General features: G+C 47.9%; 1 protein-coding gene across 3 annotated transcripts in view; it reads right to left on the bottom strand.

The window, feature by feature from the left end:
• Nucleotides 1-20,901, bottom strand: part of SLIT1 (slit guidance ligand 1) — a 170,029-nt gene that overhangs the window by 11,348 nt on the left and 137,780 nt on the right. For all 3 annotated transcript variants that reach the window (XM_069568051.1, XM_069568052.1, XM_069568053.1), the window contains 6 exons: nt 20,314-20,385; nt 18,365-18,436; nt 17,406-17,477; nt 6,370-6,533; nt 2,837-2,961; nt 2,471-2,568 (listed from right to left, as the gene is read on the bottom strand). In XM_069568051.1, coding sequence (XP_069424152.1) covers nt 2,471-2,568; nt 2,837-2,961; nt 6,370-6,533; nt 17,406-17,477; nt 18,365-18,436; nt 20,314-20,385 — 603 coding nt within the window. The remainder of the gene's footprint in view (nt 1-2,470; nt 2,569-2,836; nt 2,962-6,369; nt 6,534-17,405; nt 17,478-18,364; nt 18,437-20,313; nt 20,386-20,901) is intronic.

A 20,901-nucleotide genomic window follows, 5' to 3' on the forward strand; every position in this document is an offset into this window, starting at 1 on the left:
TCCTCTGGTGCCAAATAAAGGGACAATTAGGAATATCGATGTTTCCAAAATGAAGGAACAAATGCTTTTGCAAGTCAAGAGGTTTCCAGTTCTGTGCATTAAAAATAAATGAAGGAAGACTTCATGGAACTATCAGCTGATAGAGCATTAAAAATAATTTTTGATAACCGATCACTCTGGGTTTTTGATGTATTAACTTGGAAGTGTTTCAAGTAATTGAGAGACATGGCTATAATAAAACTCCTAATCCCATTGGTTTACTTATGTGAACAAACATTCTCAGCATTTATAGCCATATATATATATATATATATATATATATATATATATATATATATATATATATAGAGAGAGAGAGAGAGAGAGAGAGAGAGAGAGAGAGAGGGCTATATGTGTATTTTAAAAAGGAATAGATTGGCTGCTAAGCCCTCTGATATTCCATAATATTCATGCCTGGACACAGGAACCAATTAGGAGGAGAAAAGGAAGCACATCCACACAGAAAGCTCCATCTGTCTCACTAAGAGATACAGTCTAACAAAATGTTACTTTTATGTGTAATAATTAGCAATCAAATTTTGGAAAACAGTTATGTTGTTCTAATCAACTGTATATTATTGATCATTGTAATAATAATGCAAAAGAAACTTTCATCAGAGGTTTCTGGGGACAAGAAAGGAGTGAAAAAACTTTCCATTTAAACTTAGATACCCATGTTGAGGCAGGAAGGTACGACAGGGTGCTCAAGAAAATCTTCTCTAACATGAAAACATATTATAGTAGGAGAAAAAGTCAGGGAGGGTGGTGGTGAGGGGAATAAAATAGAAATACTAGTTTGAGAAAAAACACAAATGACATGAGATGTTGCAGCTTGTTCAAGAGGAGCTCCTTCGTGTGATTTTAAAATGATTTTTCGCTGAATGAGAAAAGAGTGATTTAAAGAATGATAGCTTTATTTTTAAGTGTTAATAATATGTGCAGTATCCTGGAAATGACCTTCTTTGCAATGAAAAATTAAATTTACCATGAAAAATTTTAGCTGTCACTTAAGAATGCATGAAGCAGTTTGTAATTAAAAAAAAAAATCTGTTTGGGGAAGCAGGTATGTGAACAAAAAGGTGTGAAGCCTGTTGCAGGGCGTGTCCTGGAATTTCATTCCCCCTGCGAGACTGCGTGGGACACCAGAGAGGTCTGAAGCGGGTTAAGGGGACCTCAGCTAAGTCCCCTCCAGTAGGGCTGGGGGTGGGTAACAGAAGAGACCCTTGTTAAGTCTCAGGGTTGGGAGGTAACTCAGGGAGGCACCCCTTTCTGCCAAAAGAACCCTTCCCACAGCTCCCCCTAGTCTGTAGGAATGCCAAGTGTGAGGGGCTACCCCCAGCTGCACCCCCTCCTCCATAGACATGCCCCCCAGTAGCCTAGCCAATGAAGTGGGGGCTTTGATGGAGCTGCTGCCAAGCCCAGAGGAGGTCAGAGCCTATTGTAAGGACGCTGTTTCCAAGGCGACACTTGCCACGAGGTCATTTAGTGTTTTCTTTTTTACATCTGGTAATTTGGGTTTGCAGAGACAGGTTGACCATTTCTGCCAGTAGACTTGACATCCTTTTCTGAAGAGTCAGTTTGCTCAGCTGGCAATTTATTTTCAGCAAATAAATTGTGCTCCTTAGAAAGGCTCTGGGTACAGGAGAACTCTGGGAAGATGAGGGGCTCGAGAGACTCTGGGGGAGCAGGGTGAGTGGGGGGCTCACATGGCAATGTCAGCACCGGAAGGACTTGCAGGACGAGCTGCGGAGGGTCTCGGTGAGGTCCAGCCCTTCACTGAGCGGTGGGGAACCCGTGCCCATGGTGCGGCCAGAGTGACCCACGAGCTGGTGGGGGAGACCCCGGAGGGCAGGACCAGGACTTGCTCCCACCTGTGGGCAGGCTTCCCCAGCCCTTCCCAGGGGCTCAGGTGGAGGTTTGATCCTGAGGAGGTGGCTCAGGGCCCTCCCTTCAGACAGCATTGGCCCAACAAGCAGGTGTTTGGCTTCAACTGGAGGTTAATAGAAATGACAGGCATTTAAAATGTCCCCAAACTGCCTCTTGGCACTGCCACTGCATACGCCCCAGGCGACAGTTCCCAGTGCCATCGGAGGACTTGCCTGGTGCCTGGCAAGAGCAGGGAGAAGCCTGGAGCAGGAGCTCTAAGTCCAACCCCAACCCAGCCTGCTGGGTGACCTGGTTATCCCCCAGAGTCTCTGTGCTTCCACTGTCTGTGAGCATCGGGGGCTTGGCCTGTGGGGGCGAGGGGATGGTGTGTGGAGAGGCCTCTGGCTGTGATCTGGAGTGAATGACTGCTCCCCCTGAGCCTGTCCCCACCATCTCCCAGAGCGCAAGGGCCCTGGGCCATCCCATTCAGAGGAAGAAGGCTCCGAGGTCGGACCGATCAACACCCTGCCCACCAGGGTCCAGCCCTGGACCCCAAGTAACTCACGTGAAGCCAGCATCCTCGCCCTCCTGTGAGTGGCAGGTCCCACCATTTCCACAGGGGCTGCTGGAACAGCTGTCCAGGGACACCTCACAGTCTCGGCCCTGGGGAGGAGGTCAGTGATTGGGGGGCACCCCAGGGAGAACCAGGGGCCGGTGACTAGAGCCCTCAGCGACTCAGCCTGCCTGTCCCGGGAGTTAACTTGTCTACCCATCCACGTGTCAGGTCACGATGACACACCCACTTGGGCTCCCGCTCTGAGCCAGGAGCTGCCCTGGCCCCCGTGGGCTGAGTGACCAACAGGACAGCCCCAAGCCTGCCACACCCCGCCCTCGAGCAGGCCCCCAGCCTCCTACTTCAGCCCCCACGCACCTTGTAGCCACTGGGGCAGGCACACTTGTACCCCTCAAGGGGGTCGTTGCGGCAGGTGCCCTGGTTCTGGCACGGGCTGGACAAGCAGGGATCACACTTGGCCTGGACAGTCAGGGTGGGGGGACCTAAGGCAAAGGGGAGGGTTAGTGCAGTGGGGAGGCAGGGGGAACAGGGCTGGGCAGAACCCCACGCCCCTACCCCGGCATCCTGGCATGCAGGGACGCGTGGTGGCAGCCCTCTCCCCAAGGTATTTCCTCTGGATTTCCTCTGGATCACGCTCACCCTCCCTCACATCCACCTCTCCAGCCTCCGGACCCTCCTCTGTAAAAACAGAGTTAAAAACAGCCCCTGCCTCATGGGGCTGGAATGACTAAATGAGATAATCCCAAAAAAGAGCTTCGCAGGCGGGTGTTGGATAGTAAGGAGCTCCCACGTGGCGGGCAGAGCAGGGGCATCAGTGTGAGAAAGTCATGGTCGCTATCATAAATCAGCTGAGGTTTTCTCCATCCCCTCACACCCTTCCACAGCAGCCACCTCAGCCTGGTCACTTGCTGGCCTGGACAGCAAAGGTGGCCACTCCAGCAGAGAAGAGATCCAGCTCTGAGAGAAGGCCATGCTTAGGAGAGAAAAGGTCCATCGCCCAGAACCTGTTTCCAAGGCTGAATGGGGAAAGACCCTTTCTGTCTCCTCTCTGGCCACAGGCATGACCTTCTCCAGCCCCTTCAGGACTCACTGGTGGCTCTTCCTTGAAATGGGAGGTGGGTGAGGAGCCGGCAGCCAGACAGCCCTATGAAGAGCATGAGGACCTCACAGGAATAAATAGTAAGACCAGCCAGTTAAGTTAGGTTTCCATTTCAGAGGGGCTTCCCTCATAGCTCCATTGGTAAAGAATCCGCCTGCAGTGCAGGAGACATGGGTTCGATCCCTGGGTTGGGAAGATCCCCTGGAGAAGGGAAAGGCTACCCACTCCAGTATTCTGGCCTGGAGAATTCCATGGACTGTATACTCAATGGGGTCACAAAGAGCTGGACACGACTGAGAAACTTTCACTCACTCACTCACTCACTCCACTTCAGACTCTTTCTAGAAGTAGAGAAACATGAGTTCCACTGAAAATGCATGAGTTTGACTAGAAGGAGAAACTTTCCAGTAATAACTGCAGGGGAATCCTCACGGGTTACAGGTGGGGCTCTGTTTCTTGATCCGGGTGCTGGATACCTCAGTCAGTCAGTTTAGTCGCTCAGTCGTGTCCGACTCTTTGTGACCCCATGGACTGCAGCACACCAGGCTTCCCTGTCCATCACCAACTCCCAGAGCTTGCTCAAACTCATGTCCATTGAGTCAGTGATGTCATCCAATCATCTCATCCTCTGTCATCCCCTTTTTCTCCTGCCTTCAATCTTTCCCAGCATCAGGGTCTTTTCCAATGACTCAGTTCTTCGCATCAAGTGGCCAAAGGATTGGAGTTTCTGCTTCAGCATCAGTCGTTCCAATGAATATTCAGGACTGAGTTCCTTTAGGTTGGATGTCCTTGCAGTCCAAGGGACTCTCAAGAGTCTTCTCCAACACCACAGTTCAAAAGCATCAATTCTTCGGCGCTCACCTTTCTTTATAGTCCAACTCTCACATCCATACATGACTACTGGAAAAACTATAGCTTTGACTATATGGATCTTTGTTGGTAAAGTAATGTCTCTGCTTTTTAATATACTGTCTAGACTGGTCATAGCTTTTCTTCCAAGGAGCAAGCATCTTTTAATTTCATGGCTGCAGTCACCATCTGCAGTGGTTCTGGAGCCCAGAAAATAAAGTCTGTCACTGTTTCCATTGTTTCCCCATCTATTTGCCATGAAGTGATGGGACTGGATGCCATGATCTTAGTTTTCTGAATGTTGAGTTTTAAGCCAACTTTTTCACTCTCCTCTTTCACTTTCATCAAGAGACTCTTTAGTTCTTCTTTGCTTTCTGCCATAAGGGTGGTATCATCTGCGTATCTGAGGTTATTGATTTTTCTCTCAGCAGTCTTGATTCCAGCTTGTGCTTCATCCAGCCCAGCATTTTGCATGATGTACTCTGCATAGAAGTTAAATAAGCAGGGTGACAATATACAGCCTTGACATACTCCTTTCCCGATTTGGAACCAGACTGTTGTTCCACGTCCAGTTCTAACTCTTACTTCTTGACCTGGATGGGTTCAATTTGTGAAAATTCACTGGGCCTTTCATTAACTATCTGTGTAACTTTCCGTGATGCACGTTGTATTCCAATAAAAAAAAATTTTAAGGAGCTTTCTTTTTATATATTATTTATTTACTTTTGACTCTGTTTTGTCTTCATTGCTCCATGGGTTTTTCTCCTGTTGCGGCAGCTGAGGGCCACTCTTCCTTGCCGTGCCCAGCTTCCTGCTGCAGCGGCGTCTCTTGTTGGGGAGCAGGGCTCTGGGGCACGCAGGCTTCAGTAGCTGCGGCACGTGGACTCAGTAGTCATGGCTCTAGAGCACAGGCTCAGTAGTTGTGGTGCACGGGCTTAGTTGCTTCACAGCACATGGGATCTTCCCAGATCAAGGATCAAACCTGTGTCTCCTACATTCGCAGCCGGATTCTTTACCACTGAGCCACCAGGGAAGCCCTCAGTTAAATTTAAACACACACACACACACACACACACACACACACACACACACACACAAACCTCTCATCAAGTACCAGTCCCACCCCATTAAATAAATACTGAGCAAATATTTCAACATAAATTGGCCTGCTCCCAACAGCTGCCAGCCAAGCCACAGACCGGACCCTTCTGAAGTGTTGCTCCTGTGATAGCATCCTGCACACAGGGTGGCCTGGGGCTTCCTCATTAACCTCTGGCTGTCAGCTTCATTTGCACTGGTGGTCTGTGAGCTTGTGGAGGGCAGGAGCCGTGCCCCACAGCCTCCAGGGCCCTTCTGCTGCTGTACCCCTGCATACAAGCCAAGCCTGGAGCAGCCACTCGGCCACTGCCTTCTGCTCGGCTGGGTTTCCTTGGCCTTCAGTCAATCAGTCAATCAATCTCCGAGCCTGTGTTTACAAACGCCCAGGGTGAGACGCCACCAATCACACCAAGCCCTGGATTTCTAGAGATGTCAGGAGGGTAGCAGCTGGGTCCAGTGCTCAGGGGTTTAAGCTAATTGCTGAGCACAATTCCTACCAAAGGGAGGCCTGAGTGCCTGTACTGCTGGGAGGCTTGGAGCTTCCAGAAACACTGCTGCTATTTTTATTTTCCTTACATAACCCCAAGGAGGGATTAGAGCCCTTATGGCCTGAGATTTTCCGCCTGGCTTTTTTTATTTTTTTGCTTGCTGTATGTCAGGACAAGAGGGCAGTCATGCTAACAAGCAGCAGGGGCCACATTCTTGCCATCTTTCCCCCCCGACCCCAGCCAGTCACCACAGGGACACAGAAATGTCTGGAAGGCCCTGCCAGGGTTGATGGGGAAGCACGAAGTGGGGGATACAACCTGGTACCCGCCATCCCTTCTTGCGCTCCTGGGCTCACCTTGGCATTCAAACTTCTTGGCAGGCGTGGTGAGGAGCAGTTTGCCTTCCATGTCCGGAGGCCCAGCGCAGCGGGCAATGCCCGGTTCCTTGTAGCCTGTCTTCACCCAGCTGGACAACCAGCGCAGGTGGCAGTCACAGTACAGGGGGTTGGCACCGATGGCCCTGGGTTAGAGAGGAGAGAGGACAGACGTTACAGCTTCATGGAGTTCCTCACCCATTGGGTACCAGGTATCAGACATTATGCCCAGAGCTGGCAGAACCCTAACAATCCCCATTCAGTGAGCACTAACCATGTAGCCAGGATAGATTTAAGTACTTTGCACCTGTTATCTCGCTTAGTCCTCATCACACCCTACTAACCCCATTTTACATGTTGAAACTGAAACTCGAAAGGTGAAGACACTTGCCCAAGATGCACAGAGAAAGGGGGGAGGTAGGATTTGAACTCAGGCTGTTGAGGCCAGAGCTTCTGTCGGCACCGCCTCCAGGGTGTACCAGGGAGAGAGGAACCAACATTCGCTGCTGTGATGAACCAGCTTCTCCCACATTAGTGCATCTAATCCTCTCATCAGCCCCACAGTATAAGCTTTCTCTTCTCCATCTCAAAGATGTGGGAACTGAGCCTCTCATGGAATAAGTCATTTTCCTGTGGTCACACAATCAGTGAAGCACAGCCCCCTGATCCAGACCTAGAGCTGTCTGACTTGAAAGCCTGTGTTATTTTTTAAAATATTAATTAAATAATTATTTGACTCCATCAGGTCTTAGTTGCGGCACGTGGAATCTAGATTCTTGACGAGGGATGGAACCCTGGCCCCTGGCATGAGAAGCAGAATGTTAGCCACTGGACAACCAGGGAGGTCCCCTCTTTTTTTTTTTATAAGCCTACACTCTTTAATTTTTCTCTTCATTTTCAATTAAACAAGAAGCACATAAGCACATTCTCATTGTAAATCATTTTCAGACATGGCACAAAACAGTCTCACTTTATTATTTTATTTTATTTTTTTTAGTTTTTTATTTTTTTAATTTTAAAATCTTTAATTCTTACATGCGTTCCCAAACATGAACCCCCCTCCCACCTCCCTTCCCATAACATCTCTCTGGGTCATCCCCATGCACCAGCCCCAAGCATGAACAGTCTCACTTTAAACGACATTGTGAGAGTCCTCAGTACCACTAAATTGTATTCATTAAAATGGTTAATTTTCTATTCCTTGAATTTCACCTCTATTTTTTTAAAAAGGCACATTCCTATGTTACTGATGGGAATGCAAGATGGTAGAACTCCAACAGAGGGGTATTGCCTGATAACTATCTAGTCAGCAATGCAGTTGCCTTTTGACCCAGTAACTGTTTCTGGCACACCTCACAGATCTGTGCCTGCATACGTGTGTAAAGGCATCTCTGCAACAGTATTGATCCCAGCATTGTTTGTAATAGAAAGACTGGACGCCTCCCATGTTCATCAGTGGGGGAGTGGTTAAGTAAACCACAATACATCCACATTACAAAAAAGCCCACTGTCCCTGCCAACCACAGGACCCATGGTCACGTGGTCATCATACTCCATGTGTAGCCTTCCAATCCTTTCCCATATTTACACATATGGTCGGTTCTTCATGAGAAAGAGATTATATCCATCCAGCACACATAGTCACTGAGCAGCCTGCTTCTTGTCACAAAACAGCATGCCTTGGAGATCTCTCCCAGTCAGCTATGTGGATCCATCTCATTTCATCAAACTGCTTCAGAGCATCCCAAAGAATGGACACTTCATAGCTTTCAGTGCCAGACACTCCAGTTGTTTCCAGAGGCAGTGAACACTTTGTCCATGCCTCTCTGCAAGGAGAGGCCACTTCTCCAGAACAGATGCCTAGAAGCAGGTTTCATGCCGCAGAGGAAGCGCATGTAAAATGTTCACAGTGAAGTGAAAGTTGCTCAGTTGTGTCCCCATCGACTATACTGCTGCTGCTAAGTCACCTCAGTCGTGTCCGACTCTGTGTGACCCCAGAGACAGCACCCCACCAGGCTCCCCCTTCCCTGGGATTCTCCAGGCAAGAACACTGGAGTGGGTTGCCATTTCCTTCTCCAATGCATGAAAGTGAAAGTGAAGTCCCTCAGTTGTGTCCGACTCTTGGCGACCCCATGGACTGCAGCCCACCAGGCTCCTCCGTCCATGGGATTTGCCAGGCAAGAGTACTGGAGTGGGATGCCACTGCCATCTCTGATGGACTATACAGTCAATGGAATTCTCCAGGCCAGAATACTGGAGTGGGTAGCCTTTACCTTCTCCAGGGTATCTTCCCAACCCAGGGATCAAACCCAGGTCTCCTTCATTGTAGGCAGATTTTTTACCAGCTGAGCCACAAGGGAAGCCCAAGAATACTGGAGTGGGTAGCTTATCCCTTCTCCAGGGGATCTTCCCACCCCAGGAATTGAACCAGGGTCTCCTGCATTGCAGGCAGATTCTTTACCAACTGAGCTAAGAGGGAAGCCCACAATGTTCACAGCCAGCCTCCAAAAAAGGTTGTAACGACTTAAACTTGCCGGCAGGGTGAGGGTGTGCCCGCTCCCTCGCATCCCCACACTGATACTGACACGGTGCACTGCCGACCTCTTAGGCTTTGGCCAGGCTGGTGGGCAAGCTCCTAACCCTCTCACTAAACCACAGTGAGAGATTCAGAGACGAACAAGACATGGATTTGGGGGAACGGAGGTTGCCAGTGGTCTTTGAGCCAGCAAATAGAAAAACCAGAGCCTCGTATCTGAAGCTCATTTATATTGACATTATTGTGAAAACATAAGGCTATATACTGTTCAGGAGAATGAGCACATTTATTAAGCACCAAATGGATGCATTGTCGTTTTCCGCCTGTGTCTGGGCAACACAGAGGAAGCGGTTCCCCTGGCAATGTGTTGGGTCTGATAAAAGCAGCAGTGACTCTGAGCAGGAATTCCCCCAAATAGCACAGCTGATGACGGCCCATCTTATAAAGCAGGCTCAACACTCTTGGACTCCGGCCCCTGGCGCAGCTGCTCACTGCCCGGGTGACCTTGAGCGGCTCACTTAACATCTCTGGGGCTCACTTTATGATTCGATAAAGAGCCTGCAATCTGGAAGGGGGAGAAAGACAAGCACATCAAGCCTGAAATGGGTGCCAAGGGAATAACGCAGCTTGGAAAAAGAAAGCCAGTTCAGCCGTGACGTGTATTTCACTTTTTCTGTCCTGATTTGCTGACAGCATCCATCCTGGCTAATGGGACAAGGCAACACCTTCCTCTTTTCCCTGAACACTGCCCGGGCTTCTCAAAGGTAGAGGCAGTTCAGACACTTCGATCTTCTGAAGCTCCATTGCGTTAAAAAAATAATAATAAAGACTTAGAAAAATAACAGGACTCCAAAACAGTGGTATATTTAAAACATCTATATTCACCATACTGATATTTTTAACATAGTATGAGGTAATGTAATTATGCTATTCAAAAAATAAATATAGAATTTATTGAAAGTATTTTTGTACCACACTGCAGAAGCGTGTTCTGCTAATGAGCCACGAGTAAGTAGAGAGTTTATTCTGAAGGGCTTCTTCGCTCAGTCTTGTAACTCATTTAGAGAAAAAGTCCAAAAGACTAAATCTAAAGCTGTTGTAAATGTGGGGGCTCTTGACACATCTTAGGATGTCACAGTTCCTAATTCCTGCATAAAGCCTCCCCATAAATGGCAACAAAGTCATGCCATGCCCTTTTCAATTTTTCATATATATTATATATATGTTATTCTCTATTTTTATATATATTATTCTCTACTTTTATATATATTATTCTCTATTATATAGATATATACAATATAGAAATAATAAAAGCTACCAAAGTCACACACAAAGCTATTGAAGATTAGGCATTCTGGCTTGACCAACACGTTTTACTTGGTATACAGAGCAGATGGCGAGCGACTCCTGATTTCAACATTTCAAGCTTTTATTTCTCCAAACACTATTTTTTTTCTGACTACTTTATTAGTTTGAGTAGTTCACTTTCACCTGGAGTCCATTTCTCCCGATAAAATGACCATGAACTCCCAGCGCGTAGACAGCCACAGGCCCTGCTGAGACCAGTGATGGGGACAGCCAGGTCACTCATCAATCCAAAAGGACTGTGGAGTCAAGTTCATCCCCCAACAAAAGTATAAATAATCCTGTGTTGTTGATATTTGGTATAACTTGGAAATAGATGAAACAGTAGCTATTTCATCTGTTTGTGCCAAGGCCCGCTGGGCTTCTTCTACTAACATAACCAAGCCAGAAATAGACCTCCTATGACAGAAGTGCCAACTATAGAGTTTAGCATATACTAAAACTTCAAAATCTCTTCACCTGAGCTATTCCTCCTCCCAGGCAATTTATTCATGTGCATCCCTGCCTCCTTCTACTGGAATGAAGCTCCCTGAGAGCACGTGTCACCAATCCCACATGGTGCCTGAACCAGCAGAACCCCTCCATTTGCCAAATGAACCCCTGCCTACAAGCAGGAGAAATGCACAAACCTCAGTATGAAATCAAAAGAAACTAAAAAATAGAGGAATCCTCTACCACTCCATAAATGTGACTAATTTTCATCTATTCCTTTCTAGTTCTTGTGCTCATGTGTATATATACACATCACTGAAATCAGAGTATACCATCTTCTTTATTCTGCGTTTTCATCAAATAATAAAGTACAGTGTCATAAATATTATAACTAACTACTTTTTATTTTGTCATATGGGCATCCCATGATTTACCTAATCATTTCATATTCACTTTTCACAATGAATTTTTAATGAACACAGAAGTATAGTGTTCCCGCAGGCAACAGATTAGGGGCAACAAAATGCCAGATTATAGACATGAAGGATGACCCTGGGGAGCCTTGCCACAGGATTTGGCACATAGCAAATACTGGCTGATGGAAGGATGGATGGATAGACAAACGGAGGAAAGACGAGTTAACTCTAAATACCCAAGTGGACAGCAGCGGAGATGTGCAGGCAGTGAGCAGTGCTCGTACTCATGATGGCCTGATTATGGCATGTAGTTAGAACTCTAGTGGACATGAGAAATAACCTGTGTACAGACGAGGAAAGAACCCGAAGAGGTGAATGAATTGTCTGAGGTCCTGCTGCAAGTTGATGGCAAGACAAACACCTAAGGCCACATCCTGATTCCTACTCTAGAGTTCAAGGGGTTTAAATATGGTGGACCTCACCCCCACACACACACCCTCAGCCCACCCACCCACTTCGCGTGTTGCCAGTGGCGAAGAGAGGCCCAGGTCAGAGTCACACCAAGAACAGGGGGCATGTCAGGGAGCCAGGAACACTGGGCGCTCACTCTCGGGCAACCCCTGACTTGGGACAGAGCCATGGGCACCTCCTTCCCTTCAGACGGCCTGTGGCCTCCGCGAAGCCTGGGAAGAATGCAGTGAGTCTGCACTGTCATTTCCCATTCCTTGACCCCTTGTACTTGCTCAGGGGATACTTAAGAAATAGGTGCGGCTTCTCATGCAGAAGAAATAATAGCTTCATGCGTGCACAGGCACACGTACCCCATTAGTGTTAGATGGGCACACACCTGAACACACGCATATGCACACCTCTCAGGCTGCTGCCTCGCCCCATCTGAAACCCTGGTATAAAGGGGAGAATGTATTCACAAGGTTGCTCCATAGTAACGGAAGATTTCTTGCACATAGATGCTATTTTAGGGAGAGACAGGGCAACTAGCAAACATATCTAATTGGCAGTGCTAATGCCCTGTTCTGCAATTAGCACCTCCACTGAGCTCTACTCACTGTTTTTGTTTTGTTTTGTTTTGTTTTTTTCTAACAAGTTAGATCTGGATCTGGCTTCTAGCCTGATATCACTGTTCTCCTAATTTCTGAATTTATAGATAGGCATGGGCTCAAAATCTGGCTTTGCAGCTTCAGGTTTTTGTTCACACAAAACATATGTTGTCTTCCTCTTGAACCCCCCTTCCACCTCCCTCCTCACCCCATCCCTCCAGGTTGTCACAAAGCACGGGCACTGGGTGTCTTGCATCCATATCAAACTCCCACTGGCTATCTCTTTTACATATGGTCATGTGTATGTATTAAAAAGCAGAGACATTACTTTGCCAACAAAGGTGCATCTAGTCAAGGCTATGATTTTTCCAGCGGTCATTATGGATGTGAGAGTTGGACTGTGAAGAAAGCTGAGCACTGAAGAATTGATGCTTTTGCACTGTGGTGTTGGAGAAGAGTTTTGAGAGTCCCTTGGACCGCAAGGAGGTCCAATCAGTCCATTCTAAAGATCAGTCCTGAGTGTTCACTGGAAGGACTGATGTTGAAGCTGAAACTCCAGTACTTTGGCCACCTGATGTAAAGAACCCACTCATTTGAAAAGACCCTGATGCTGGGAAAGATTGAAGGTGGGAGGAGAAGGGGATGATAAAGGATGAGATGGTTGGATGGCATCACTGACTCAATGGACATGAGTTTGAGTAAACTCCAGGAGTCAATGATGGACAGGGAGGCCTGGTGTGCTGCAGTCCATGGGGTTGCAAAGAGTCGGACACAACTGAGTGACTGAACTGAACTGAACTGATGTTTTAATGCTATTCTTTCAAAGATTGTTTGAATCAGTACATTTCAGTTGAAAATGGAATTGAGAGTTTGATATATCATTTCAAAAGACACATTTTTTTCTTTCTCTATCCATAAATATGTCACAATGTCTGAATGTTCTTTTTCAACAGGAGAGAGGGGACATATGTACACCTCCGGCCGATTCATGTTGATGGATGCAAAAACCATCACAGTACTGTAAAGTAATTACCCTCCAATTAAAATAAATAAACTTTAAAGAGGAAAAACAATGTTGTTTATTTCCCTTTTGAAAAGCAAAGCCTCTAGATTTTGAGCTGAGGGCAAGATCAGAACATCCCTGGGCATCATGCAGTTTTCACAGTGAAGGAGGAGAGGTAAAGCCCAGGCTAAAGAGATGGGGTTCCCAGGAGGTGCTAGCAGTAAAGAACCAGCCTGCCAAAGCAGGAGACAAGAGATGCAGGTTTGATCCCTGGGTTGGAAGATCCCTTGGAGGACAGCATGGCAACCCGCCCCACTATTCTTCCCTGGAAAATCCCATGGACAGAGGAGCTTGGCAGGTTACAGTCCATAGAGTCACACAGAGTCGGGCTTGACCGAAGCGACCTAGCACGCACACATGCAAGCAGGCGAGACATACGGAGGAGGAAGAGATGGGCCAGATGCTTGGAAAGGCCCTTCCTGGCAAGGGGGAGAGCTGGAGCAGACGGTCAGCACAGCCCAGGGGTAAGCAAGGGAGGAGAGCAGCGTGGGCCCAGAGCAGCAGCAGAGCTGGCCCGGCAAGACACACACGTGGACTCACTAGAGAGAAGCATTACCAGTTCAGGTCCTCAGAATTCCTAACATTAGCAAACAATGAGCTCACAACCAAAAATTACTAAACTTAGATAGAATCAAGGCCCTGTGAGTGGCAGTCATCAAGAACAATGAGCAACACGGCCCCTGCCTGGTCTTCGTCCAGAGCCACCGTCTCCAGCCAGGCTCCCTCCTGACTCTTCCCATCCCATCCAGCTTCCGTATGTCACCATGGCTTTCCAGGAGTTTCCACAACTTAATTCTTCCTCGATTCCCTTCTATCTACAGACCAAAACTCAAACTTCTCAGCAGAGAGACCTTTTACAACAGAATGGCAGTGTCCGTTTCTACACTCCTGTCTTCCTACCCCAAATTTCTTACCTAACCCAACTCCCTCTATCCACATATTACACGCACAGAAAGCGCGTGTGTGTGTGTTCATTCAGTCATGTCTGAGTCTTTGTGATTCTATGGACTGTAGCCCACCAGGCTCCTCTGTCCACGGGATTCTCCAGGTAAGAATACTGGAGTGGGTTGCCATGCCCTCCTCCAGGGGATCTTCTGACCCAATAACTGAACCTGCTCCTCCTACACTGCAGGTGGGTTCTTTACCCCCACTGAGCCACCTGGGAAGCACGCTGGACAGTATAGCCTCCCTGAATATGTCATTTACACTTTCTTGCCTCCGTGCCTTTGCACAAGCTATTCCCTCTTCCTAGAATGTCCTTCCCTGTCTTCTCCAAATGGCAAATTCCTCGTGCCTTTTCGAAGGCAGTAAAGATGGCACCGCTTCTCTGAAGGTCATCTGACTTCCCCAGAGTTAGTCACTGCTTTCTTTGAATTTGCTTTGTAATATCCCAGATGGTCACAGAAGGCAGCAACCTTGTGTTAGTAAATTCTTCAGCATTTGACTCACTGTGGTTCCTTGGGACATATTTATTGAGGCAATAAAGAATAAATAAAGAGCTTTGGAATCACACACACCTATGTTCAAATCCTGTCTCTGTCATTCCCTAGCTTTATGACCTAGGGAATCTGTTTGACTGAACCTGAGACTATAAAATGGATATAATAAACCCTGCCACAGAGGACAGAACCTCTTATCCCTTCCACTCCCACAGCAGACATCACTAATCAATCATTGCACTCTGCCCACCAAGTCCTAGAATCTTCAATGTGGATTCAAGGCAGCCCCTGTCTTTATGAAGCTGGCACAAAAGCTGCTTCCCATCTGGAAGTAAAGCCCTAGTCCCAGGCAAACTCACAATGAGTGGTACTTACTGCTATTTTATTTCCTCAAGTCTAAGGTTGTTAGATGCCTGCTATGGGAAAGGTAGAGAAATGTTACCATATTAAGTACCCACAGATCATCTGTCTGATCTCACAGATTAAAATGTGGAAATGATGAGTCTTAAAGTTGAGAAAATCCAGGGAGGTTGTTGAGTGAATGAATGTCAAGTAGACATGCTGGGGACCCCAAAAGGCTCTCTGATCTGGATTTGCCTGCCTACTTGGGCCCTGGCTGCTTGGCTGTGAGGCAGCGAGCATGAGGATGTGGTAATGCCCAGGGGTCCCAGCTGCATCCGTCTGGCTGAACATGACCTTGACCTATAGATGAGACGATAGGAAAGGACATATTTGCTCTGTGCCTGGCCCCACCTTCAGAATTAGGATGACCCTAATTAATCATAATTCATGGTCCACTGCTTTTATACTCCCTCATTTTAAAATTATGGTAAAATACCTATCACATAAAAGTTGCCATTTTGACCATTTTAAGTGTACATCTCAGTGGCATCAATTACACTCACAATATTATGTAACCATCACCACTATCTGGAGAAGGAAATGGCAACCCACTCCAGTTTTTCATGGACAGGGGGATTTCATGGACAGGGAGGATTTCATGGACAGGGGGGATTTTACGGACAGGGGAGATTTCATGGACAGGCAGGATTTCATGGATAGGGGAGATTTCATGGACAGGGAAGATTTCATGGATGGGGGGATTTCACGGATAGGGGAGATTTCATGGATGGGGGGATTTCATGGACTGGGGGGATTTCATGGACTGGGGGGATTTCATGGACTGGGGGATTTCATGGACAGGGGGGATTTCATGGACAGGGGGGATTTCATGGACAGGGGAGATTTCATGGACAGGGAGGATTTCACAGACCGGGGGATTTCATGGACTGGGAGATTTCATGGACAGGGGGGATTTCATGGACAGGGGGGATTTCACAGACCGGGGGATTTCATGGACAGGGGAGATTTCATGGACAGGGAGGATTTCATGGACTGGGGGACTTCATGGACGGGGAGCTCGGTGGGCTACGGTCTGTGGGATCACAAAGAGTTGGACATGACTGAGTGCACAGCACCACTATCTGGTTCCAAAACTTTTTTTATCACCTTGAACGGAAACTGTTTACCCACTAAACACAAATTCCCTTTTCCTCTTCCTCCTAGCTCATGGCAACCACCATTCTTCATTCTGCAGCTACAAATTTGACTAGTCTGGGTCCCTCATTGCAGTGGAATCACACAATATTTGTCCTTTTATGTCTTAGCTATTTCACATATTTTAAAGGTCTGCTCACGTGTCAGAACTTCATTCCTTTTTATGGCTGAATAATATCCCACTGTCCCATATTTTTTTTTCCATTCATCTGTCAGCGGATACTTGGGTTGTTTCTGCTGTATAGTTACTGTGTGAACAATGCTGCTATAAACAGGGTGTACAGGTATCTCGTTGAGTCTTTGCTTTCAATTCTTTGGGATTCATATTTAGGAGTGGAATTGCTGGGTTAGATGATACTACATTCAGCCTTTTGAGGAATTGAGCATACTGGGTTTTTAAGAATGCTCTTGGTGTTGCCAGCTAAATGGTTTTGGAAGCCCTTCTGCATTCAATGAAAGTGAAAGTCGCTCAGTTGGATCCGCCTGCAATGAAGGAAACCTGGGTTCGATCCCTGGGTTGGGAAGATCCCTGGGGAAGAGAACAGCTACCCACTCCAGTATTCTGGCCTGGAGAATCCCATGGACTGTAGAGTCCATGGGTCACAAAGAGTCGGACATGACTGAGCGACTTGCACTTTCTTTCACATTTCATTTCAGCATCCAGTTACACCAGCTACACTCCTTGGCAGAACTAAATTTCCAGAGCTTATCACCTACCATGTGAAGTCGGGGCACAATACTGGCATGGTGCTTCAGAGAACAGGCTTTGAGACTGAAGGCTCAGCCCCTATTGTTGCCCTATGCAACTTTGGGTGAGCGCGTCAAGTTTCTGGACCTGCCTCCTCATGTGGAAGATGAGAATAATGGTAGCTATGTTGTAGGAGTGCTGGGGGGTTGCATTAGCTGATGGAGGTGCAGTGCTCGGCAGTCAACACAAGGTCATGACTACTTTCATTATTGTTTGTAAGGAACTGTTCTCAATCCCATTGTTACAGCTGATGGTGCACTGAATGTGTAAGAGTCTGAAACAGGAAGCATTTGAGGCTCACGAGCTAAATTAAAAGTAATAATCTCAAGAGGCAACATCTTTCTTGGAATCCAAGTTCCATTTAAATACAAAGAGGTGCTGAGGGCTGGGTCAGAGTTACTTACAGGTGAGACAGGGAAGTCACGTCTGCAAAGATGCCCTCTTGGAGGGTGGAGATGTCATTGCCATGCAGGGACCTGAAGAGAGAAGAGGCCGTCAGGACTCAGCCTGAGACAGGGACTCAGGAACTGATGGAGAGACGCCCTCTGCTGAGAGGGGTGTGTTTGGGGGAGAGGGCACCTGAGTGAGAGATTCTGCGAGGATGGCCACAGGCAAGGAGAGGCTAGCACAGACTCTGTGACTATCACAGACCACGCAGACCCTCAGCCCCTCTGGAGGCCCCTGCTTGTGCTGTCACAACTAACCCACGCACCATGCCTGTTCACAGGACAAATGGACACGCGCCCTCCCAAGCTCAGCCAGGGAGCCCGAGGGGGACAGGCTTCTTCCCGATAGGGAAGCTACTAGTGGACCCTGGCTGAGGGTAAAGAATGCCCCCCTGCCCCGGTGGCTACCAGAGGACTTGGGGCAGGGATATTCCAGAGGCCGTGCTGTGAGCATGGGGCTGTGAGCACAGGCCACACCTCGCAGTGGGAATTCCTTAGAGCAGGTTCAACATTCACCATTTGACAGGAGGCTCACATGCCAGCGAGGGGCTACCTTATCTTGAATGCCTAGGAACCTGCCCCGGCACACATACGGCAAACACAGCTTGGGGCCGGCAGCAGCCCCTGGTTGCTGGATTCTCTGAGACAGAAGACTAAGCCCCTACTGTCTATGCAACTTTGGGTGAGCGTTCCCCAAAGTTTCCCATGTATTCCTGGGCCTCCGTTAGGGGCTCTAACGAGCCTGGACTGGCCTTCCACTTCGGACACAGTTGGCTCTGCTGGGGCCCTGGACGTGGGGACGTTCCTGCCCAGCAGGGGGGTGAGGAGGGACGCAGGGATATTCCTGTCCACCGGGGGATGAGGAGGCCCCTCGTGGGGCAGATTTCCCCGGAGGAATGGAGAATGGGAAGACTCACAGCAGGCGCAGGGAGCGAAGCCCCTGGAAGGCCAGAGGAGGGATACACTGCAGGGCGTTGTAGCTGAGGATCCTGGGGGAAGGAAGAGCGAGGAAGGGTGGGGGGAAAGGGGAAGAGTCATCAAGGGTGCACTTCCAGTGCTGATGCAGATGGTCACCATCTTGACCATGGTGAGGATTCCATGGGCATGAACGTAAATCAAAATGTGTCGACTTTTACACTTTGAGAATATACTATTAGATATTAATTATACTTCACTAGAGCTATTTTAAAAATAATAACAAGAGAAATGAGACATTTTTATCACAGGAAAGGGCTGTTCCTCCTTACAGCTGCCAGGATCGCCTGGCCCAGGATTTCTCAGCCTCAGCACTGTTGACAATTCCTTGTTGGCAGGGAGGAGGGCTGCCCTGTGTGCTGCAGGGGTGCTGAGCAGCATCTCTGGCCTCTGAAGATGAAATGCCAGGGGTTTCCCCTGCCCTCTGCCAGCTGTGACAGCCAAAAATTCTCAACTATTCCCAAGTGCCCCCTGGGGGGCAGAGCCACCCCTGGTTGAGAGCCACAGGCCAGGGCAGCTTCACACACAGGCTCATAAAGAAAAAAAATTGCCTGCTAATCCAGTTCCACAAGGATCAAACCATTACTGACGGTGCACCCTGAGGGGAATTCAGAGAGGAGAGACGGAAAACATTCTGTGCTTTGAATATACTGGCCTTTAGAGAGTTAACATGCAAATCTAAGGAAAAAAATTCAAATGACCCCAGACTCTTAGATCTTCGCATAGGTAGAGAAGCACTACAGTCATTCACTTGAGATATGTTCTTGGTGATTAGCAGTAACCTTTTGATGTGTGACTCCATGTTTTTCTCAGAAAAAACGGTCCTCTGTATCCTGGCCCCTCCCTTACCTCTTCAGAGCAGTTCCTCAGACCTATCTGAGAGGCTCTCTCTGGGCTTAACTCAACTTTTACGTTATGTATTTTGCTTTCAGTCAATAGGCTCATGAAGACTTTGAAGTGGGAACCCAGGGCAGGAAAGTGCAGCGTTTCATGGCCTCAGGCCCACATTTTGTTCCTGGGGGCCTGCCTGGGTCAGGAACCTGTCTTTTTGGGATACTGGCTCTCCTATTGGATCACAGTAGGACCTAAGGGGAAGTTCTTAAGTTCTCGGCACATCATCTGTAAAATGAGGTGTTGGGAAGGTGAGCAAAATACATTCTTAAGCAGGCAAATAAAAGCGAGGCTCAATGCTACTTTCCAACCAATTGCCTGGAATATAAGTAAAGCAATCATTAAAATATCTTAGAACATAGGCACAGAAATGTTCAGAGTCACCAGTCACAACAGTCCAAACTGGAAACAATCCAAATATCCATCAATAGTAGAATGGATGAGGACAGTGTGGCATATTCCTACAAAGGAATACTATACAGCGATGCAAATGAAGACACAATGGTAAATAAAAGAAGACAGACATAAAAGACTATATCCTATGTGATTCAATTTACATAAGGCTCACAAATGGGCAAAATTAACTTCATTGTGTAGAAATAGCTATGTAGATGGCACTCTAAGACCAAAGAAGAGATCACTGTGGAAGTCTGAGTAGGGACTGCCTCGGGTGCAGGGAGAGAGAAGAAGAAAAACCAGGAAGCCACAGGGGGACTCTTGGGATGCTAGCCGTGTTCTGGTTTTTGCCTTAGGTATTTATACATGTGCCAGTTTTATGACTATTTGTTAAACTATATGTTTATGTTTTTTGCACCTTTCTATATATATGCTGCATTTCACAATTTAAAAAAAATGTTTCTGAAAAGTCTTTTTGGCCGGCAGGCCCTGGCACCCTCCCTGGAGGCTGAGGAGGCTATGTGGGGACACCTGCTCATGACTGAGGCTTGGGGAGAGTCCCGGTAACCAGGAGTGCCCCCCCTCCGCCCCCCGCGGGACTCACAGAGTGGTCAGCTGGCTCATGTTGGTGAAGGACGAATTGCTTAAGGAACTGATCTTATTGTTACTCAGGTCCCTGGAAAAGACAAAAGAAAAAAAAAGTATCATCATTTAGAAAGAAAGGACTCCTTCGCTTCCACACTCTGGCCACAGCCATCCCCCAGCCAGGTGGGCAAGCGGTTCTAACCACTGGCAGCCGGGAGCTGATGGAAGAGGCATTTGGTTCACAACCAGTTAAGCTCCCCAGCTCTGATCCCTGCACTCCCTCTCTGTCCCCAGGGTTCCGGGTCTCCATTTCTTCATCCTGCACCCTGGCGTCGCCCCTGCCCACCATGGAAATACTTCCACCAAGGGCATCCGAGTCTCTCAACTGCCAGGTGTGAGGGGCTCTCTTCCTCTCTCTCTCACTAGCACCTCACGTGGGTTCGTTCACTCCCCCTACTATAATCCTGCAGGAGAGGTAGAAAACCCATTCTACAAAAGAAGGGGCAGGGTCTTGGGGTGATGAGGTGACCCACCCAGGGTCACACAGCTGGGAGGAGGTTCAGCCAGAGTGAGACCCTCTTCCACTGGCCCCGAAGGCCCTGGTCAC

This window comes from Ovis canadensis, chromosome 22 (assembly GCF_042477335.2).
Source record: "Ovis canadensis isolate MfBH-ARS-UI-01 breed Bighorn chromosome 22, ARS-UI_OviCan_v2, whole genome shotgun sequence".
NCBI classification, from domain to species: Eukaryota; Metazoa; Chordata; class Mammalia; order Artiodactyla; family Bovidae; genus Ovis; species Ovis canadensis.